The sequence below is a fragment of the Lepidochelys olivacea genome (genome assembly GCF_965140295.1).
Source record: "Lepidochelys olivacea isolate rLepOli2 genome assembly, chromosome: 4".
In the NCBI taxonomy this organism is placed as follows: Eukaryota; Metazoa; Chordata; order Testudines; family Cheloniidae; genus Lepidochelys; species Lepidochelys olivacea.
The window spans coordinates 15,386,526-15,407,333 of NC_140414.1; the positions used below are offsets into that span (position 1 = coordinate 15,386,526).

The window sequence follows — 20,808 nt, forward strand, 5'->3', positions numbered from 1 at the left end:
CAATCAAGTTAGCCAGCTAATGGTGAAAGAGGCATGTGTGCGAATGATGCACAAATTTATTTTTAAATGTACCTGGAAAGAGGCTTTCATTTTACAAAAGTTTTGTCTGCCCTGTGGCTAACAAATTTTAGCAAAAAGGTGTCCATGTAAAATGGATAAAACACTTTGCAAATGAGGTAACTATATTTAGATTTGTCAGTTTGACTGATTAATCAGATTTACTGAGTCTCTTTTTTTGTCTAATCCTTTTAGGTTAAATTAAGAGGTAAAGTGGAAAGTATAGTGTTAAAGCGTAAATTAAGAGATTGTTTTAGACCAGCTTGTTAAATATTCTCTTTGGATATTAAGCTATGGTTGGATCAAGTTCCTCTCTTATTGTCAGTCTGTTTATACCTAAAAAGCGATAGTCAAGTGTATTTATCTAGCATAGAGTATGGCTTTTGGTGATTTGAAGTTAAATCTAATGCTTAAATTTGTAAACTCTTGACACTGTGAAGCATATGTAAAGCTGACTGAGTTCTGAATGACTCTAAACAGAGATCCTGGCCAGCTCAAGGTGCTTTTTTTTTCTGTGAGGGGATGCTGCTGTGAGGAATGCGCCAAACAACCTTGTTTAATCTCTAATGTCTAATTTGTATAGGCGTCGACCAGAGGATTATGATATTCATAACAGCAGAAAGAAACCAAGGATTGACTATCCCCCTGAGTTTCACCAAAGACCAGGTTAATATCTCATGTGCACAAATGTAAAAGTATTTGTATTTTTATTATGGAATTTTGAATTCATACAGGTCTAATGAGCTTTTAATATATGACTAGGATTTAGAGTGGGATTTTTCAAAAGCGCTCAGCTTTGCTTACCTCTCCTCTCATTGAAGTTGATGGTAAATCTCCCACTTATTTCACTGGGAGCTGAGTTAGGCCAGTGTTGAGCCCTCTTGAAAATCCCACCTTAAGTTTAGTGTAAATTCTTCAGTAGTCATAAAGTAATTGGGCCACCCTGCTTATATTAGGTGGTAACCCAGACAGTTAAAATAACCATTTCAAACTCCATTGCTTCCTAAATGGTGGGAGAGTTTCATTTCTATGATGAGCGCCTTTCTTGCCCGTAAACGGTAACTGAAACTTAATCGTGAAGGTGAACTATCAAAGTACCACTTTCAGTGAAAAGCTGAAAAAATAGGCCGTGATAGACATATGTTAACTTTTTTCCATAATCTTTATATTGGTTTCAAATTTAAATTGGTGATTGACAAGCATTTATTTGCAATGAATTGAGAACTTTTTGTACCATTTTTTGTAGACTTTTAACTGGGATTCACAACTGGGGCCCCATGACCCTTAAGTCATGTGTGGGATGGTACTAGAAGTTCCCATTTTGTTTTCAGAGAAACTTTTAAAAACTTGGTATAAAGCGGGTCAGAGAGTCCTCATGCTTTTTTTTTTTTTTTTTTCCCCCAAGAGTGGTCCACTGGCAGGGCGGAGAGGAGGTTCAGCTGGAAAAGTTAGGGTCTTCAAAAATAAAATAGCTTTTTCAGCAGTATTAATGCAACAGCCACAGATTGCAGTATTACCAGGGTACCTTTGCTGCTGAAAGAGGCAGTGTTGGGACAGGACAGACTTCAGTCCAGGAAGTCTGAATGGAATGTGCACTTCTGCGTATAATGCATTATTTCCGTAGTAGATTTCTAAACCTTAAAAAGCCTGCTTATATTTCAGTGTCAAGTTTGAATAGACTTCAGAGGCTGATTTCTTCAAAGAAGAGTTACTTCAATAGAGTGCAGTCATCATTAGTCAAACTTCCAAGAGCATTATTTACAGCTGAGAATTCAAGTTAAAAAATCACTTCTGTAGCACTACAAAAATGCTTTACTATGTCCTGATTCCTTCCACCTTTTACAAATGCTTTTTGTGGAACTGCTTAAAGCGAGAGGTGCCAATTGCTCATTTTTTAAGGCTATCCTAGTGCCATCATAATCCATTGTAAATTTTGACCTAATTTTTAATCTCTCAAGAAACTTCCATCAATAGTTGCATCGAGCTGTCCAGATTAACCCTGTCTGTTGGACACGCAGTTAATAGGTAGAAATCTTGACCAGTTAATCAATACATGCCAATAATCAAGTGCATGAGCATTGCCAAGCAATTCAGTCTAGTCCTTGTTTGCAGAAATATCCCCTTCCCAATTCTTTTTTAGTACTGCATGCAAGCTCATAAGAGTGTATTTATCCATTCTTTAACGTTGGAATGCCCTTTTGTGTATGCCATTCATTTACCATCAAAGACCCGCTGTAAGTCTGTAGAAACTGTTTTGCAAGCGCTTCTGAAGTGAGATAAGAACAGCAGTGCATACAAGAACATACCTGTAAGAGGAGGTTGTTGCAGTGGAAGGGTGGATGTTAACGACTGTAATTTAGGATTGTTATGGTGAATGGTAAATTGGATTGATAACGCTGCTTGATGTTTGAACAGGGTATATAAAGGATCCCAGGTATCAAGAAGTAGACAGGTAAGATGTGTTCATATTATTCATTTTTATGTCCTGGTAACTTGTTGATATCAATCACCTGGATTGAGTTTTACAAATCTTATTCCCAACAGACGATTTTCAGGAGTTCGCCGAGATGTGTTTTTAAATGGGGTAGGTTGATGCATTTGTTTTTAACATAACTTCTTGCACTTCCAAAGTTGTTATCAAATGTTCATGTTGTTCTCTTTCATTGTAGTCCTACAATGATTACGTGAGGGAATTCCACAGCATGGGACCACCGCCACCATGGCAAGGAATGGTTTGTGTCTTGTTCAGCTTCATTTTCTAATTGAAAATAACCCCCACATTACCATGTGGATGTGCCTGCTCTCCCTGAGCTGCTCTCAGCCTTCGCACTCTGTTTAGTAAAGTGCTGGGTACTTCTGCTGTGGACAGTAAATTATGAAGTGTTGCAGGGAAACAAAATTGAATGGGGTGAATTACAGTAGGTAATGTCAAGATATTGTAGTCACTCTCACTAACAGTGATCAAACAACATATTTGTATCTTGAAGCGGTCTTGACAATCTAATACGTACTAGGACATAGGAATCCAGCTTAGTTTGAATGCATAATTAAAAAGTGAGGAAATTTGTTCTCATTAAAAAAAAAAAAAAAAAAAAACCACAACAGAACTCTCCTTCCAATGCACTATAATGGATGTGATCAGACCAGTAATCCATCAATATTTGAAGAAGGTTGGATAGGAATACAGAATACAGCAGGAGGGAAACTGGCCACTGATGGGTCTGTGGCACTGGGAACCTGCATGGTAGAAGATACACTCTGGTACAGTGCAAGAGTTGTCTGGCATGGGCAGTAAAGCATCTAGGAAGCACTGGAGTGTATTTAGCATGGTCCTGGTTAGGCATGCTGCTCTGTGGCACTGGCTTTTTTGTTCCTTTGTGTATTCAGTTGAATATACATACCAGCAAACAAATATACATACGCTGAGTGCACGATAATGTACCAGTTGCTATCTTTGTTATACTGAGATGGGGTTCTCTGCCAATTGGAGGGCAGGAATGATCTGCAGTTACTGAGGAATAACTAGTTATTCTCAGTTATCCAATTCCCTGCGTTCTGGCTGTGCCTGGAGTTGGATAGTCACTGTGCGGTTATTTCTCAATAACACTTGTGTATTTATAGCATGATCTCTGCTGTGACTCTTGTACTTGGGAATTGTCAAATGGTTTGCCAGCAGCAAAGATGCCCCCATGGCTTCTCACTCCTAGCTGAACAAAAAAAAGCCAATGTGTACAAAAATATTTAAACAAATGGTACTATCAGACTGCAGGAAGGGAATAGCTCTTCAGAGAAAACTCAGTTCTGTGACCCATGTCCGTCTACCGATCCCGTCTCTACAGGCTGGCTAAATACGCATTTACACTCTAATCCAGTCCTCCCAAGCAGTTCAATTTGGAATCACTATGCAAGCAAAACACTGTGGTGACTATTGATGGGAGAATGGCCTGGCTAATGCAGGGAGTGGAAGTACGACAAGTTGAGGGGAAGCAACTTGTTTGAGGATGGGGGGACATGGAAGAGAATGGCCAAAATGCTGCTCTTTTTATATATATAATCAGTTTAGCTTCTGGCTTTTTGGCTGCGTATTTTTATCTTGTGGAATAGGCCTTGCTTTCAAAATGTGAATATCCTAATAAAACTCAGTGGAATAACAGGTGCTTTGGCCTTGAAAACTCACTCAGCCCAGGATATGCTTGTCTGCATGACTCCATCCTGTATGAGGTAGCCAGTACAACACCTAGTGAACTCACGAAAGCTGAAGTGTTCATAGTATTTCTCTTGGTCAGGCATGCGGATGAGTATCTTTAAGTGCTTTTGGGATATAGTTTTAAATAAATGCTGGTAGCTGAAGTTCAGTGAGAAGATCTGGTTGGAATCTCTGCAGTGTCCTGCCATACACTCTGTATGCAAGATAATGTTTTAAACCGCAGTCCACCTGCAGAGGAGAATATATTTAAATGTTGTATTTGTTTCCCTTCAGAGTGGCAGGTAAATTGTACTTGTCACCCTAACTTTACGGGTGATACGCACTGTATCTCGGAGTGTTCAACAAACAGCCTTTAATTTCATTGTAGCCGCCCTATCCAGCTATGGAACAGCCTCCCCATCACCCTTATTATCAGCACCATGCTCCTCCACCTCAAGCTCACCCTCCATACTCGGGACACCACCCTGTGCCGCATGATGCAAGATACCGAGACAAACGAGTAGTAAGTGTACATGGCCGCAGAAGAGGAGGGGCGAATCATACAGACCGGCAGAATTCGGAATGGGAGGAATTTGGGGGTGGTTAGGAACCTAAACATATAGGAGGTTTCTTATTTCTGAAAATCTTGGCCTTACAGCTGGGCTCCTAAATGTACTTTTGAAATCAGGTCACTGAGGTGCCTAAATCAAGGCTTTGGGTGCTTTTGAGACCCCCCGAGGGACTTAGGAGCACAAGTCCCACCATTTCTTGGCCCAGGTGTGTGGAAGGCTTCCAACTGTCAATGCGTACACTTCCCTGGTTGAAATTAAGTCCAAATCAGTAAGGATTTTTTGGAATCTGTTTGTCTGGAGAGGGGAGGAAACTTGTGCCACTGCTATGAAAAAGTTTATGCTAAAGTTTCTTTTTATCGGCTGCTTTTGAGCCTGGGTTTTCAAAAGGCCCTAGTAGTGGATGGGTGAAGTGCTGGGACTTTCAGACTGGGCAATTAAATAAATAGCATTGTCCTTCTCTTTCACAGCACGACTATGATATGAGGGTAGATGACTTTCTGCGTCGCACACAAGCAGTGGTCAGTGGTCGGAGAAGCAGACCTCGTGAGAGAGAGCGGGAGAGGGAGCGCGATCGTCCCAGAGACAACAGGAGAGACCGAGAACGGGGACGAGATCGGGAAAGGGAGAGAGAGAGAATTTGTGAGCGGGACAGAGACAGGGGTGAAAGAGGCAGATATAGAAGATAATCCATCTGGAACCAGTGGTCATTTGAAACAGAACAACAAAGCTTGTATTTTTTGTGTGTTTACAAGTAGTACACTTTATTTTCAGCTGTCTACTTAAAGTTTGTTGTGTAGAAGGTTTTACAATGACCCTCTTTGTTCCAAGCATGCAGTAAACTATGAACTGGAAAAACTCAATCAGCCAAAAGAAAAAATGCACAAAGTTGATATTTGAGTTGACCTTTTTATTGGAGAATGGGAAACAGTTAAGAATGTAGATATTGGTTCCTTTTCAATAAGTGTTCATCTACTTCTAGTGACTTCATCCTAGGGTTTTTTAAATATTGATGGATAACTGCCATAATTTTTTTTTTTTTTTTTGCTTTATTTTCTTACATGTCGTTTCACATGGTTCAGTGGAAAAAAAGCTGCTATCAGGTAACGCACCGATGGAAGTGTGATGCTTTGCCCGTGGGGCAGTGCTGTAGCAGCCTTTTGCTTTCCTGGTTTCTAACCCCTTCGCTGTAGAGTGTTTTGTCAGTCTTCGATAATGAAAGCAATATTAAGAAGACACTATTGATAGCTAATTTTTAATCTTTTTAAAAATCTTCCTGTGTTCAGTAACCTTCTGGTCCATGCTGTTGTCTAGCCTCTCTCTAAAACGTACACATTGCTTGGAATGGTCACAGTTTGCGTGTGTGGAAGCAGAAAATGTGGCTGTATTCTACATTGCTACTGTTTTTTATAAAAAAAAAAAAATAATAATAATAAATTGGTAACAATTGAAATTTTAGTTTGGCTTGTTATTTTAAAGGCTTCCAGGTTTGCTAACAGTTCTAGGAAGGCTGGCCTGTGTATTCAGAAGTTACCTATTTTCCCTCCTCAGTAAAGATATTTCCAGTGGGTGAAATTCAACCCAGACAGCTGTCCTTAACAGATACAAGCTGGGGCTCAGTATCACCGAAACTAATGGCTGGCCTACACGAACACTGGAACTCTTAAGTTGCACTGTTTCAGTTACGTAAATGATGTAACTGAAGTCGACGTGACTTAAGTTGACTTCCAGCGGTGTCTACGCTGCGCTGGGTCAACGGGAGATGCTCTCTTGTTGACATAGCTTCCACCTCCTGGGGTGGCGGAGTACAGATCGATTTAGTGTGTCTTCACCAGACCCGCTAAATGAACACCGCTGCATCGATCACTGCAGTGTCAGTTTAGCCAGTAGGGTAGACACGACCTAACATTTATTGGAATAGGTAGGTTCATAGTCCTATCTTTCTGAATCACTGCAGGAGTTTCATGGATTTTGGGATTAAACCAGAACAAAATGCTCAATTGGTTAAAATGTTAACTTTTCTTTTTTGTGGGGCAGCTGTGTAACTACTATGCCCTCAATAACTTACTTATGGAGAATTACTCTCACGGAGTTGAAGCAATCTGGTTTTAATGTCCTAGCCCTGTGCCAGTCTCAACACCACTCCAGTGAAAGAGAGATCCAAACCATCCCCATGTCAATCAATTGCCCAATCCAAACAAAATTACAGGGCGCACACCCACTGTGCAGAGCCAACATACTTAACATGCCATAGCAAATGTCATGGGATATTTCATTGACTTCTGTATTGTAAATGCTCTTGAACAGGACAGATTTGAATTTAAACTTGGAATAGTAAAAACCAGAGAGCTAACCTACAACTTGAGAAACTGGAAAAAAACACTCTTGTCTGCATGCAGTTAGAGGCATTTCCCTGTTCTCACTTTACTGAGTTAACTTTTGGGTTGAAATGTATTATTCTTAGGCCATGTCTACAGTTACAGGTAGATCAGCACTGCTGCAATCGATGCAGCAGGTGTCAGTTTAGTGGGTCTAGTGAAGACCTACAAAATCAATGCTCTTTGGTCGACCCTGATACTCCACCTCCCCGAGAAGAATAAGGAAGTCGACGGGAGAGCATCGCTCGTTGACGCAGTGCCGTGTAGACACCGCGGTAAGTCAACCTAAGCTACATTGGCTCCAGTTACATAACAGGTGGCAGGAACCTTCTGCATCCTAGCAAGTTTAGACTCTTACAGCTGTCATACAGTGCTGAACCATGCATAAGCTATCTGTAATTTGCCTTCATTTATCACCTGAACCATGGCTTGCAGAGCTACTTCAGTAACTGGCAAATTATAGTTTGTGTGTGTGTGTGTGTGTATCATCCTAAGAAGAATAAATTATGGCAGTAGCAATGAGGCAGCGACTTGCTGGAGTATAAAAGCCAAGCAGGTTTATCGCCAGATTTCACATGTTCAGCTCCTTCACTTGGGGCCAGGCTTGTGCAAGAGTCTAGCACTCAACTTGCTACGTTTTTCTGAAGAAGGCAGCCCTTTTGTCTCCACATACTTATTCTCGTCCATCTTCAGTCTGTCCTACTTCCTCTCTGTTTGTTTGTCTCCTGCTTCAGCAAACTTTTAAATAACCTGGTCAAGTAAGGCTTGCAACTGTGCATGGTAATTTCTGTGGGTAGCAGTCCATCTGCACAAATTGCAAGGCAGGTTACTGTGGGCTCTTCTACAGCTGAATTCCTTGACTTGAACTGATGTGCATTAACCTAAGCTTTGCATATTTTAGTAGAAGAAATCTTACATAGACTGAATCAGTTTGACACTCAATTGCTTTTATTAACAAATCAACCCACGTTGTTGAAAGCTCTATCCACTAGGCAGCAAATATTTTGGTTAGCAGCAGTGGGGATGGAGAGGTATTAAAGCAGCACACAGAAAGGAGCTAGCTCATTCAACCAGTGCAACAAGCATTGAATTACACAAGAGCCTGAATCTGTATGACCTTTTACATTCAAATAAACTGCATGCCCTCACTCATGCAGAGATCTTCCTGGAGGGATAGGGTCATGATAATGGGGTTTCATGGAGTAGGCTCACAGTTTTGCCTCAAGACTACAGCTGGTCAAAACTCAGTGAGAAACAAACTCTTTCCCCCCCCCCCCCCACCTTCCCCTTCTTCCAAGCAGGTCTAGCTAACTTACTTTGGCTTCACGTTTCCCAGTATCAAATCTCTGAATGTTTTTTATATGTCAGCAATCAAGGCTGTGCTCATGCCAGCTGCCTCTATGGGCACACCCTAGGGCACATGCAGCTCCCACTGACTTCATTCAGCCTGCATGCATCTCACTGTAGGATCAGGGGCACAGATTTTTGCAGAGTTCCAGCACAGACCTATGCAATCTGTAGCTCTCTGTAGACATTTTGTAACAGCTAAGTGACCTAATCCTCTGGTGTGAACTGGCCTAGCTCCACCCAAGTGATTACAATAGGGCAGTTTACACCAGCTGTGCACTGCAGCTACAAGGGGAATCTCGATAGATCACATAACTCTAGTGTCAATAGCTGATGACCAGTTTTAGGTATTTTTCTGTATACTCAGTGTAAGTATGCTCAGAAACGTGACCATTCAAATTAGTGTGTCTTATACTCAGCATATCTGCTAGGGTAGGCCCTGGATTCTAGAGTCTCCTAAATTGCCACCAATATTGAAGTGTCCCATTTTCAGTTTAGCATCGAAGCTTTAGCTTTTAGGAACAGAGCCATTTTTCCATCGTCTATATTTAAGGGTTTACATAGCTTTGAACTAACCGAAGGCTTAAGATTTGTCACAACCAGCTCCAAAAATTAGTGCTAATAAAATAAGCTTGTGTGGGGCAACAAAATATATGCAGTAAAGGAAGAACCTTACTGTTTTCTCTAGCAGCTTTGTCTGCAGGCAAATGTAAGTTGCCTTTCATTAGGCACTGGATCATTTACAAATGCAACCCAAGTCTGACAAAGGCAATTTTAAAAGCATTCTTAAACATGATCTGGTGGCTAGCTTATTGTAGCAACCACACAATACTGCAAATCACAGGATCATAAATGGGACAGATCCTCGACCATTATAAAATTGGCACAGCTTCATGGCGCTCAGCAGAACAATTTATACGGATTTATAGCTGCTGGGGAGTTGGCCCACTATATAGATAATAAGTTTGCCAATTACTGAGGGAAATTAGCAGTTCCACTTGGCGTTTCCAGGAGTGGAGCATTTTAAGTCAACCTCTTACAGACCAATGAAGCCACAAGGCCCGGTATTAGGCAGGTGTCCTCTCCACCAGCTCTGGAATGCTGTAGCACAGGTGACCCACTCCTGGGTATGGCAGCAGATGCTTGGGAATTACTAGTGGCATGATGAGCTAAGGCCTGAGCCAAAGCCCACTGAAGTTAATGCGAGTCTTCAGGGAGCTCTGGCAGCTGTTGCCATTTCTGCTGTGGAGGCCAGCTAGCAGGATGAACTGAGCCCATGTGCCCTAAAGCTAACTTTCCACACCCCACAGAAGAGGGACCACTGGGAAGAGGGAGTCCTGCAGCATAGGGCAGCTCAATACAGCAGGCCAGAAGAATGCATGCATGGTATATGGAGGGGATGGAACACAGTGGAATACCTTCCACCACACCCAGTCAGTTTCCCCACCATGGTTGGACAGAGCAGCTCTTTCTTCAGCTTGCTGGGTTGCTCTGGGCCAGGGGTTGGAGGCTGAGCACTGGATACTATGGAGCAAAGGGGGCAGACCTAGATTCCCATAAAACCCCTCTAGAGGAATTCTGCCATTTCCTGGATCCCCTTGTGTACTGGTTTGACCCCTGGGATTTCTACACTGTTGAGACTGTGATATTCCCTGCATAGAGAGTTCCCTGCCGTTCTAACAGCCACCCCCTTTCTTGGGCCCACACTCTAGCACATGCCTACTGAATTCCCAGCACTATAATTCTCAACCATCAAATTGTGTCTTCACCCACAGAAATTAAACTCAGGGCAAAGTTTCATTAAACTTTGGAAAGATTTTTCACATGAGACACAATGCAGAAGGGATATGATTGGAGCCTCCATATCACGACACCAACCATTCCGATTTTATACTCTGGACAAGGCTTTCAGACATGGGACGTGAAGTTCTTCTCTTTGGCTGAGATTTTGGAAGGAGGCCAAGGGCGTCTGGTGAAATTCAATGGGAGTAGCGCACCTAACTTTGCAAATCCACTTCCTCAATCCTCACCATGGTTGCTAAAAAGCCTGATTTTTCAAACACGTTGAGCACCCAGCATGTCCCACTGAAGTTGGAAGCAGCTGCTGCATGCCCAGAACATTCGAACATCAGGGTATCTATTAAGACACTTAAATATAGACATAGGAGCCTACAGACAGATGGCTATTTTCAGAAGTCTTGGCCTTTCTGGTGGGCATCTTCTAGGAGCATCAGATTGCTTATCTGAGCTCCGAACTAGTCAGTGTCTGCTCCTCCAGGAGCCATACCAACAGACACATGGACACTTTGGTTCTGGATGATCTAGTGAGGACACTCTCTCACAGATCGCAGGGTGGGCAAATCAACTTTAATACCTGCAGGTGGAAGACACAGCAAAGAACCTAAAACAGTTGGGCTTTGTCCTTTTAAATAAAGTCTCCAGAAAGTTACATTTTGAAAATCATTGCCACAGTTAGCATCTGACAAGTCCCTGTGTAATCACTGAAGAAGTCAGACTGGTGGATCCAGCTAAGTATTCATTCTTATTCAAGCCAAAAGAAAGTTACTGTAAACATCACATTCGCTAAATGCGCAACTTTCCTGATACTACTTCACCAGAACACGGCCCTGGCTACGCATGGTATTTCAGCATGCACCTCACTTCAAGCATGTGCCTAGATCAACAGGACCACGAATAAGCTGAACCAGGCCCAGGGGAACAGCAAACCTACTCCGTTTTCTTCTTCTTTATAATCCTACCGCATTTCTTACAGCAAAACAAGCAGCATTTGACAGCAATGAAAACAGCAGCTGCTGCACAGGTGAGCAAGAACGCCAGGACGTCCAGGCAGTGATACTGGTACCAGGTGAGCTCGTGAGCTGCTGGTCTCAAGTGCTTTGCCCCTTTATGGCGCATGACAAATTCGATCCAGAAGACAGCTCGGTCCAGAGGCTTTATGGGCTGGTCGTGGTGAATCTGGGATAATCTCACTGCATTTTCTTTATAGCTGAAGGAATCAGGGGGGAACAAAAATGACATGGTGGTTATTCTGAAACAGCGCTTTCCCTACTGTATGGGGCAACTAGCAAGCAAAGGGATCGCTGACCAGGCTCTCTGCTCCACACTACAGGGTCAAGTCAACATAAGCTGCCTTGTGTTGACCTAGCTGTGGAAGCGTCTTCACTTAAATTTGGCTCCGCTGACGTAAGTGCCTCTCTATGCTGATTTAGTGACAGCCTCTCCCCGAGCGGTGTAGAGTCATGGTCGATGTCATCAGGGCGACGCAGTGTCAGTGCAGATGATGCATTGCTTACGGTGACGGTTGCTGGCTTTCAGGAGCCGTCCCACAATGCCCCGCACTGACAATGCAATCAATACTAGTGCTCCTGGTGAGGACGCGCACTGCCGACTCAAGGAGCCAAGTGTGCGCACACACAAGCGATTTAATAACTGCAGTGAGGGCTGACATAAGTTAAGTCTCATGGCCTGAGTCAAGATTTAAAGTGGGCCAAAAAGATAAGCTAGCCCCAGTTTGCTATTACATAATGAGACTTCTTCAGAGGGTTCGCCACAAGACATTCCTAGCGTCCAGCTTTTTCTGTTGTCATTTTCCCTTGCAAAAAATACTTCTGGGAAGATAATTTGCAGGGTTTTCCCTGCAGATCTCATGTTTCACAGCCTGAGACGGGTGGAATTCCCCCAGTGCTAAAGGTTTTGGTCCCTACGGACAGTGGTAGCAAGTTGGGAAGCCAAGACTCAGTGTCACAAACTAGCCAAGAAGAAGTTTGCCCGTCGTATGTGTGAATTGGAAATTGGCTGGGTGACTTCATTCAAACTTGCTCCAAGAAGGGAGCAGAAGATTACACAATCTCAGAGGCTGCTCCAAGGCCTTTTCAGAGCGATCTTTCCCAAAGAGATCACAAAATACAATATGAGGGAAATTGATTTCCGGACCACACCTTCCAGGAGCTGCTGCAGGCTCAGATAGTATCCTTGGACCAACACAGCTACTACAACCCTGTCCCATTAGGCAGAGACTGAACTCACCTGGAGTTGTTAATGACCACATTCAATGCATCAATTAAATCCTGGGCTTGCATTGTGTTAAAATCCAGCTCGACTGCCATTCCTTTTGCCTTCATGTGAGCAATGTTATCCGGCTGGTCAGCGAACAAGGGAATCCCAACCATGGGAATCCCATGGTAGATAGCTTCATAGATCCCATTGGTTCCACCATGAGTAATAAAGGCTTTGGCCTTGGGGTGGCCTGGAATAGGAGGAGAGAAGCGTTTAGGAACTATGAGGTACATAAATGCTCAGATTCCAGGGAAGAAGGCAACAATTTTGTACAAACTAGGTAAATAATGATTAGTTTGACAAGGGGCTAGTCCTGATTACTCCAGACTAGCATTAGGGACGGATAATGGTATGTACATGCTTCAACCCTAGCCAATGGGGAAATACCTTGCAAAACATTACAGACTCTGCTATTGATCTACAATTAAGGCTGACCCAGCAGAAAGTTGTATTTTATTCACACCGATCCCCGCACAGGTTACAGTGCCTGGATGCAGCTGGAGAAGTGGGTCTCCTAGAGCCGCGCTGGCTCACATGTTCTGGGGCTGCCCTGGGACACAATCCTTTTGGCTAGAAGTAGGCAGGAGGGTTACGATGATGATAGATACAGAACCTCCCTAAAAGCTACTTCCCCGATGTGTGCTTTGGGATCTATCCCATCAGCTGGGCAACTCTCCAACTCACAGAAAGCTCAGCTTTCTAGAGCCGTGCTTCCAGCCAGACGATTCCGATTGCTCGGCTAGATTCCTGGCTCAGTGGCTCTGCTGACCTGGCAGTTAAAGGGTGGGTCCCGTTTCAGAGAAGAGGGACCTCAGACCAAGTATTTTCAAATTGGTTAAACTTTTTGAAACCTTTGACTAATCCCTAGCAGATGGAAACTGAGATGTCACTCTTTCCCCTCCGTTCCCCTCTTTCTTTCCTTCCCCTCCCTTCACTCTTTGCTCTTTTTATGCCCCCATTATCCCCTTATTTTTGTAAAAAAAGATTCAATAGAATACAAATAAGAAGGCAAAGGCAGTGGCTGCCTTCTAGGTACTTATGTTTAAATGCTACACACCAGTTACCGGGCCTGATTCACTCCCAGTACTCCAGTTTATCCCAGTGTAACTCCAGTTTTTGCATCACTTCTGCTGCCCTTCTTTGTATTTACTCTAGTTTTTGTCAGGGGAGCCACACACACTGATTCCAAGGGTAGTTGCCCCAGGACAAAGCAATGTTATCTCTCTGGTTTTATGGGCAATGCTATTTTGGTCCCTACAGCTGAGAACCGCCAAGTACCTTTGAGAAGCCTATCCTTGCTCTGCTACCATCATGGGTATAATTAAGGTTGAGTAAGCACCTCTCTCTAGATAACACACACTAAATACCCTGGCCTCCAAGTGACCTCTGAGGTACTGTATTTGATTACAGGATTAGCTTGTGTGTATAATGGGCAATCTAGTCTCTTTTTGTCATAAATGAAGTGAGTAAAGTGGGGAGGGAACACGCTTGTCAATACTGAGAAAAGCTCAGCTAGGAACATTTCCAGCACAGAGTCTTACCAAGCAGGTCATTCTGGGGTATCCAGTCATAAATCCTAGTGTTGGGTCCTAAAGTTTCTGGTTTCTTCCCTTTGTACCTCCAAAGAACCTTGAATGAAAATGTTTGAAGATACATGAGCTGTGGTTCAAGCTGCACTATTGCACTGCAATGCAATCTGGAGCCTGATCCAAAGACCACTGATGTCTACTGGAGTCTTTCCATTGCTTTCAATGAGCTTTAGATCAGGCCCTGGTTTAGCAAGGCTTCTTTTGAGCACTTGAGTTATTTACACACTTTTGTAATAGGGTATTATACTATTTATTAGATCTCTCAAAGCGCTTTGAGAGCAGTATTATCCCCATTGTACAGATGGGGAAACCGAGGCACAGGTGGTGAAGTGACTTGCCCAAGGTCACCCAGCAGGCCAGTGGCCAAACCAGGAATGGAACCCAGTCCTGCTCTCTATCCACTAGTCCACACTGCCTCATTTTGGTATGGGAACTCACCCCACATGGTTTCGTTCAAGTGAGTCATATACAAGAAAAATACTATAAATTCAATTTCTGTGACCACTCAGGACTCAACCCTGCTTCTTTGCAAGCCCCAAACCCAGTGACTTCAACTGGAGCTGCTGGTGGGGGGGGGAGAAAAAAAATCAGAGCACTTACACTGAGTGGAAGTAAAGAGCCTACCTTTAGGCAATGCAGTTTGAAAGCTGTGGCCTGAGGGAAGCAGGGATTTTACAGCAGTGCTGCTGATCTTGTTGGCAGGAATGTAGATCATTTACAGAAACTGACCTTTTGTGGAACCTGGCTGAGGGCCAAGGCAACCATTTTACTTTTCTCCTCGGTTAAGTTGTAAATCATTGAGCCAAAAGAAAATACCACGATACCATGTTCCCCTGAACTCTGGACAAACTCTTCCATTTCCTGAAGAGAGACAAGAGCCTTTTAATTTTGGAAAGCAGCCACACCATCCAGTGCGGTTATGTTCTGTTCATGGCCCACCTACGAAATAAAACCAAAATACTCTAACCTGAAAGGTCTAAGCGTAACACTGTTTTTTTCCTTAGACTCCAGAAATCTCACACACAACAACCAAATACAGAGGCACCTCAGGGAGAGAGGCACAACTCAATCCACCATGCCCTAGGCTGGCTCTTTTGCAGACTGACCGCAGCTTCCCTACAGAGTAGTCTGCAAGCAGGAGCAGAAACCCCCTTAAAATGACAAGTTATCACTTTAAATTCTAACCCACTTTTCAATGCACTTCAGATTGAAATAGGTGAAAGGTAGTCAATAGAAATACACATGGCAAGAGACATATGTTTATGTAAATACAAAGCTTATCAAAGAGAAGGCTAAAATGTTATTTGATCATGGTCTCTAAGCACCTACATGGGGAAATTTCTTATAGCAGAGGGTTCTTTAATCTACCTGACACAGGTATAATGATCCACTGGCTAGCTTTAAAAAAAGGGATTGCGTGGGTAACTGGTTTAACAAGTTTCAGAGTAGCAGCCGCGTTAGTCTGTATTTGCAAAAGAAAAGGAGGACTTGTGGCACCTTAGAGACTGACCAATTTATTTGAGCAGAAGCTTTCGTGAGCTACAGCTCACTTCGTCGGATTCATGTAGCTCACGAAAGCTTCTGCTCAAATAAATTGGTCAGTCTCTAAGGTGCCACAAGTCCTCCTTTTCTTGGTTTAACAAAACTTTTCTCGTCAGCGTTTGCTAGCTGTTGGTGCCGAGCAGTTCCATCTGGCCAACATTTCTATCCGACCCAGGCGACGTCTACACTACACACCACTTTCGTCAGCGCGTAGCGTACATGCAGCTACACGCTGCAGGGAAAAGTGCACCACATCCATGCTGCAGTGCACAGCTGCCGGTGTCAGGGAAAGGGCTCTGGCAGAGGGGAAGCGGCAAGGAAAGGCTCAGTGTGTCCCTGCTGCTTTGCCCCTGCCAGAGGCTTTCCCTGCCGCGGGGAATGGGCAGAGCCTTTCCCTGTGGAGGGGAGGGCTGTGCAGAAGGGAGCAGCTGGCACCTTTCCCTGTTGCTTCCCCCCGCCAAAGGCTCCAGCGGCCAGATGTTATGCTGCTAAAAACAGCAATACAGATGTGGGAGACGACACAACACATCAACCCTAGAATGGCCTGGTGGATATAGGGCTGATACGGGACAGTCAGATTCAAGTCTGAAATCAGGAAGAGCAGGGACCTGACCCTGGGCCTCTCGCATACCAGTGTTGGATCATATTAAAGAAGTTCTGTATTAAAATCACAAAGGTTAGCCCACTCCCCATATTACACATGGGATCCTTCTGGCAACCCTGGACCTCGAGCCAGTGGGCTGGGGAGGGAGGGAAACTATTGGACACTAGAGGTTGTACCGAATGGACTCCTCAAAAGTGGGTGTGCCTCACCTTGCCTGTTGCCCCAGAACCTTGTAGTAAAGACACATCACTAGGATCATGTATGTGGGATGAATTGGAATCACAAACTCAAAATTGCCTCACAGTACCTTCTCTTGAATAGGCTACATAGACAGTGACACTGACGATTATAAATCTTAGTGTCAAAAGGGGGATTATGTTGGATCATATTAAAGAAGTTCTGTATTAAAATCACAAATGAGTTTGATTTCCCATAGTTTAAATTCCAGGGTATTACTAATTAAGAGGTCTCTTGGTTTTTGGTACTGTTTCTCTCCCTCTCTGTGTGAAACTTGCAAGCTGCTAATTGCGTTAGTACATTCTAAGACAGAGTCTGTTCTCAAAGCAATTCTTTGTAACAACAACAACTACTCGCACACAGAGAGAGACTCAAAGCAATACTCTGTAATAACAGAAACAGCACCCAGAGACTCCCCGCCCTTTTGTTGTATTCATCCCTCTTTGTTAATAATTGTGATTAAAATAGAGATAGAGGATGTATGTGGATGGATGCCTGGTGTGGAAAATAACTGAATGGTCAGGGAGGTGCCTTCCTAAGAATCCAGTGTCCATCGGCTGAAGAAGGCATCAAGTGGAAATAACCAGAGGACCCCCGGAGGGCAGACTGGAATCCACCCAACAGCCTCAAGAATGGGAGAACCAAAGAACAAGATAACATCTGGCAGCATGGAGCCCTCAGAAATGTGCCATCTGCTGATTGATTCAGCAACAGCATGATGAAGCAATTCTCATAGACTGGCATAGGAATAAATGCCTATAAAAATGGACTCTAGAAAGTGAGAGCTTTGGGGTCTGATTCTGCAAACCAACTTCCAGGAGCATCAGATGAGCATCTGACAAGGCCCTGCTGCCTCCTCATGTCCAGGCCACCTGGCCAGTGGCTTGGCATGAGCAACTCTAAGACTGGTAACTATGATAACAACCTTGCAGAACCTCTGTGTGTGTGTGTGGGAATAAATATAAAATTGAATGGAATGTTATAGCTATAACTAACTGCTTACTATGATTCTTTCTGTATTCACAATAAATGTGGCATTTTGCCTTCTCCCCTTTAATAAGATCCTGCTGGTTTTTATTTTATTGGATCCTAGAAACTGTCTCTCTTTAAAACGCAGCCCAAGCAGGTTTCAGGGAGAGACCTCTGTTCCAGACGCGAGCTGCGAGGGAATTTTCCAATGACTGCGGGGGGAGGGGGAGGGGGACGACACAACACATCAACCCTAGAATGGCCTGGTGGATATAGGGCTGATACGGGAGAGTCAGGTTCAAGTCTGAAATCAGGCAGAGCAGGGACTTGACCCTGGGCCTCTCGCGTACCAGGAGTGGGCTAGTGAGTCTTTCTAGTTTTTCACAAGACACTGTTGCAAAGCTCTGTCTCCTCCTCATGCACAACAAGAAAAGCTTTGAAATCTCAAAGATTCCCAGGACAGGAAAACTGTTTCCCCCCAGTCGGGTAAAGACAACTAACATGTCAAAACATGGTGAGGCAGGAGCAAGACTCCAAAGATTAGAGACAGAGGGATGGCTCCTCAGCTGTAACATATTAGTGTGATTCCATTGACTTCAACAGGACAAACCCATTCCCTGCACTACGCAGTTCGGGGGCAAATGACACCATCACAGCGGAAAGTGAAACTTGTGGTCTCCGGCCTGACTCAGCAGATTTCCTGGGAGCTGCTGCGTTATTATTGTTATTAATGATTCACTTATTTCTGTATTACCTGCAATGAGGCACCCCTCCTTGGGTTCTGGGTGCACTTCTCAGAGTGCAGACCAACGGATCTGTTGCCCTCAAACTAGGGAGCACATGCCATGACTCTGGTGGCTACTACATCTGTCCAGAAGACTAGTTCCCCATGGATAGTTTAATACCTGCCGTTTGTAATTAGCCAGAGTCAGACAGATTCATGGCTGCAGCTGGTTCTAGGGATGGTGGCCTACATTGAGAATGCCTTGCCTGCAGCTCCCGTGAGCTCCTCTCATGTGCAGGCCAAGGTGGATCATGGAGAAAGAGGGTTTTTAGAACAACCAGGGCCTAGTCATCTGAACTTTGGAATTTCAACCCAACACAACTAGGTAGCTCAGTAGCCAGCAGCAGGTATGGACCACAGATCAGAAACATGTTCAGTAAACTATAGGAGCCCCACAGGCCATCAGGGTCCTGGCCCAGGGGCACAGCAGCAGTATCCCACCGAAGGACACCCCTGAAATACTGGAGGGTCCATGAGTTTCCAAGGCCAGATAATTGCACCCTGTCCATCAGATCCCATTGCCCCAGAGGAAGATTGTCTTCAGATCTAAATGATACATTTCCCTTGACTTCATGGTAAAGCACACGCATGAAGGAGAAGAGACGTCATGATACCACCACAGTATCATTGTTCGGAGACTCAGAACAACAGCTGTCATTTCACTAGTTACTCAGAGACAGCTGATGGAAGAATGCCAGTTAAGGAAGCTTTGACAGATATGCACAAAAGCCTTGAAGTCACAGGAGAGCAATATAAATACCCATAGCTCCATTTTTCCCAGTCTCCACCACCAACAGAGACATTTGTCCTCTTGAATTGGAAGTGCTCCTGGAACGGACATCAGGTCTGAACCCCAAGAAGTGGCCAAGTCATTGAAAAGATAGGCACACGTCCAAGAACTACAGCCAAGATTTTCAAAAGCAACTCGTGATTTTGGCTGCCTCAGCGTTTGGGAGCCTAGCTGGAGACATCTTAAAAGGCAGATGCTCAGCACATTCAGAAAGATCAGGCTCCTTCGAAGTGTCTCAATTGAGAACCAAAATAAAAATAAAAATCTCGACACCCAAGATCGTTAGTCATTTTGGCAAGTCATGGCCGAGACTTTTACAGTGCTGTTGCTTTTCTGATTATTTTGGCCTATCCCATTGCTGTTTTCCATAGCATATTTCAGCCTTTAAACTGATACTTGCTCCTTAGAATTAATTAAAACTTATGGTCAACTAATAATATGATCTGACATGGTCCTGAGGTTTTTATTTTTTAAGCTGAGCACTAGATTCACTACTGCTATGCCTTAACTACCTCCCCCCCCGTAAGGATCCACAGTCAATCCGCAATGGAGCATCATCCAACACTGCAGTGATGCATAAGATTTCTCTTGCCCAAAGCTGACATTGTTCTCAGCAAGCGTCTCAGGATATGGCATACTCTGCATGTGGAAATCAGAGAAACAAACAGCTGTTGATCTGATGGGCAGATGACTAGACCAAGGGAGCGTATTAAGGTACCTCAGGTAAAGGCTTTGCAGGCTTGCAGTGGAGTCCCCCAACAAACTCAAAGTTAGGCAGGAAAGGGCGAGGGAATTCAAAATCCCAGTACGTTCGGATCAGCCACATCTCTGCTTTGCCCATCGTTTCACACAGCGTCGTGGGCCTTCCTGCAAGCAAAAGATCGGGAGTTAAAATTAGTCCAGGAGGGAGCAGTCTTGCTCATTGTCTGTTGAAACATACCAGCCCTACATCTGAGACCTGGCACTCCTGGACACTGTTCAGTGCAGCATGGCCTAGTGAACAGAACTGGGACTCAGGAAACCTGGGTTTTATCACACCTCTGCCACTGACCTATTGCAGGACCTTGGGCAGGTGACCTCAACTCTCTTTCCCCTCCCATCCTTCAGTCTGACACACTGCAGCTTCACTGATTTACCTTAAACTGGGTTTGTTCAAATGGTGCAACTGTGTGTCTGGAACTTTCTTATAACTTGTTTTAGTCAGATCTCTCAGTTGAACTGGTGCCTGTACACTTCAATTGATTCACTTTACATATCTAAGTGGCTCCACAAAGTTACAGAGGTTTAACTAAATTGGTATAAAGTTACAGCTTTAGCTGAATCACGACAGCTGTGTGTTTAGACCAGGCCTTAGATTGCAAACTCTTCAGGGCAGGGATTATGCGTTTGTCCAGGGCTTAGCACAGGGGACACTCTAGCTGCTACTCTCTGATAAATAATAGGAATGAGTCTCAATCACGTTGATCACAGCTAGGAATGAAGATTGTCAATGATGCAGCCCCATGTCCTGCCCTGTTCAGAGCTGCAGTGCTGACTAATAGGATTTTCACACCCACATGACACCTTGATACAGTCAACTTTGATCATGACACAGGTTAGTTAGTATGCAGTGTTGTTGTAACCATGTTGGTCCCAGGATATTAGAGAGACAAGGTGGGTGAGGTCATATCTTTTATTGG

General features: G+C 44.0%; 2 protein-coding genes across 6 annotated transcripts in view; one reads left to right on the forward strand and one right to left on the reverse strand.

Moving 5' to 3' along the window:
• YTHDC1 (YTH N6-methyladenosine RNA binding protein C1) overlaps positions 1 to 6,249 on the forward strand; it is a 33,583-nt gene extending 27,334 nt beyond the window's left edge. Inside the window, exons 12-17 of one of the 2 annotated variants that reach the window (XM_084625735.1) lie at positions 641 to 723; positions 2,473 to 2,509; positions 2,602 to 2,641; positions 2,727 to 2,789; positions 4,632 to 4,766; positions 5,283 to 6,249. In XM_084625735.1, coding sequence (XP_084481861.1) covers positions 641 to 723; positions 2,473 to 2,509; positions 2,602 to 2,641; positions 2,727 to 2,789; positions 4,632 to 4,766; positions 5,283 to 5,501 — 577 coding nt within the window. In that variant the 3' untranslated portion in view covers positions 5,502 to 6,249. The remainder of the gene's footprint in view (positions 1 to 640; positions 724 to 2,472; positions 2,510 to 2,601; positions 2,642 to 2,726; positions 2,790 to 4,631; positions 4,767 to 5,282) is intronic. The other variant, XM_084625736.1, reaches the window with a different exon arrangement.
• Positions 6,250 to 7,174: 925 nt separating this feature from the next.
• LOC311520011 (UDP-glucuronosyltransferase 2A2-like) overlaps positions 7,175 to 20,808 on the reverse strand; it is a gene marked incomplete at its 5' end in the record, with an annotated part of 41,321 nt that continues 27,687 nt past the window's right edge. For 2 of the 4 annotated variants that reach the window (XM_084627173.1, XM_084627174.1), the window contains 5 exons: positions 7,176 to 11,544; positions 12,585 to 12,804; positions 14,156 to 14,243; positions 14,933 to 15,064; positions 19,848 to 19,996. In XM_084627173.1, the coding sequence (XP_084483299.1) occupies positions 11,265 to 11,544; positions 12,585 to 12,804; positions 14,156 to 14,243; positions 14,933 to 15,064; positions 19,848 to 19,996 (869 nt within the window). In that variant the 3' untranslated portion in view covers positions 7,176 to 11,264. Of the gene's footprint in view, positions 11,545 to 12,584; positions 12,805 to 14,155; positions 14,244 to 14,932; positions 15,065 to 19,847; positions 19,997 to 20,808 lie in introns of all 4 variants that reach the window. The other 2 variants (XM_084627172.1, XM_084627175.1) reach the window with 2 other exon arrangements.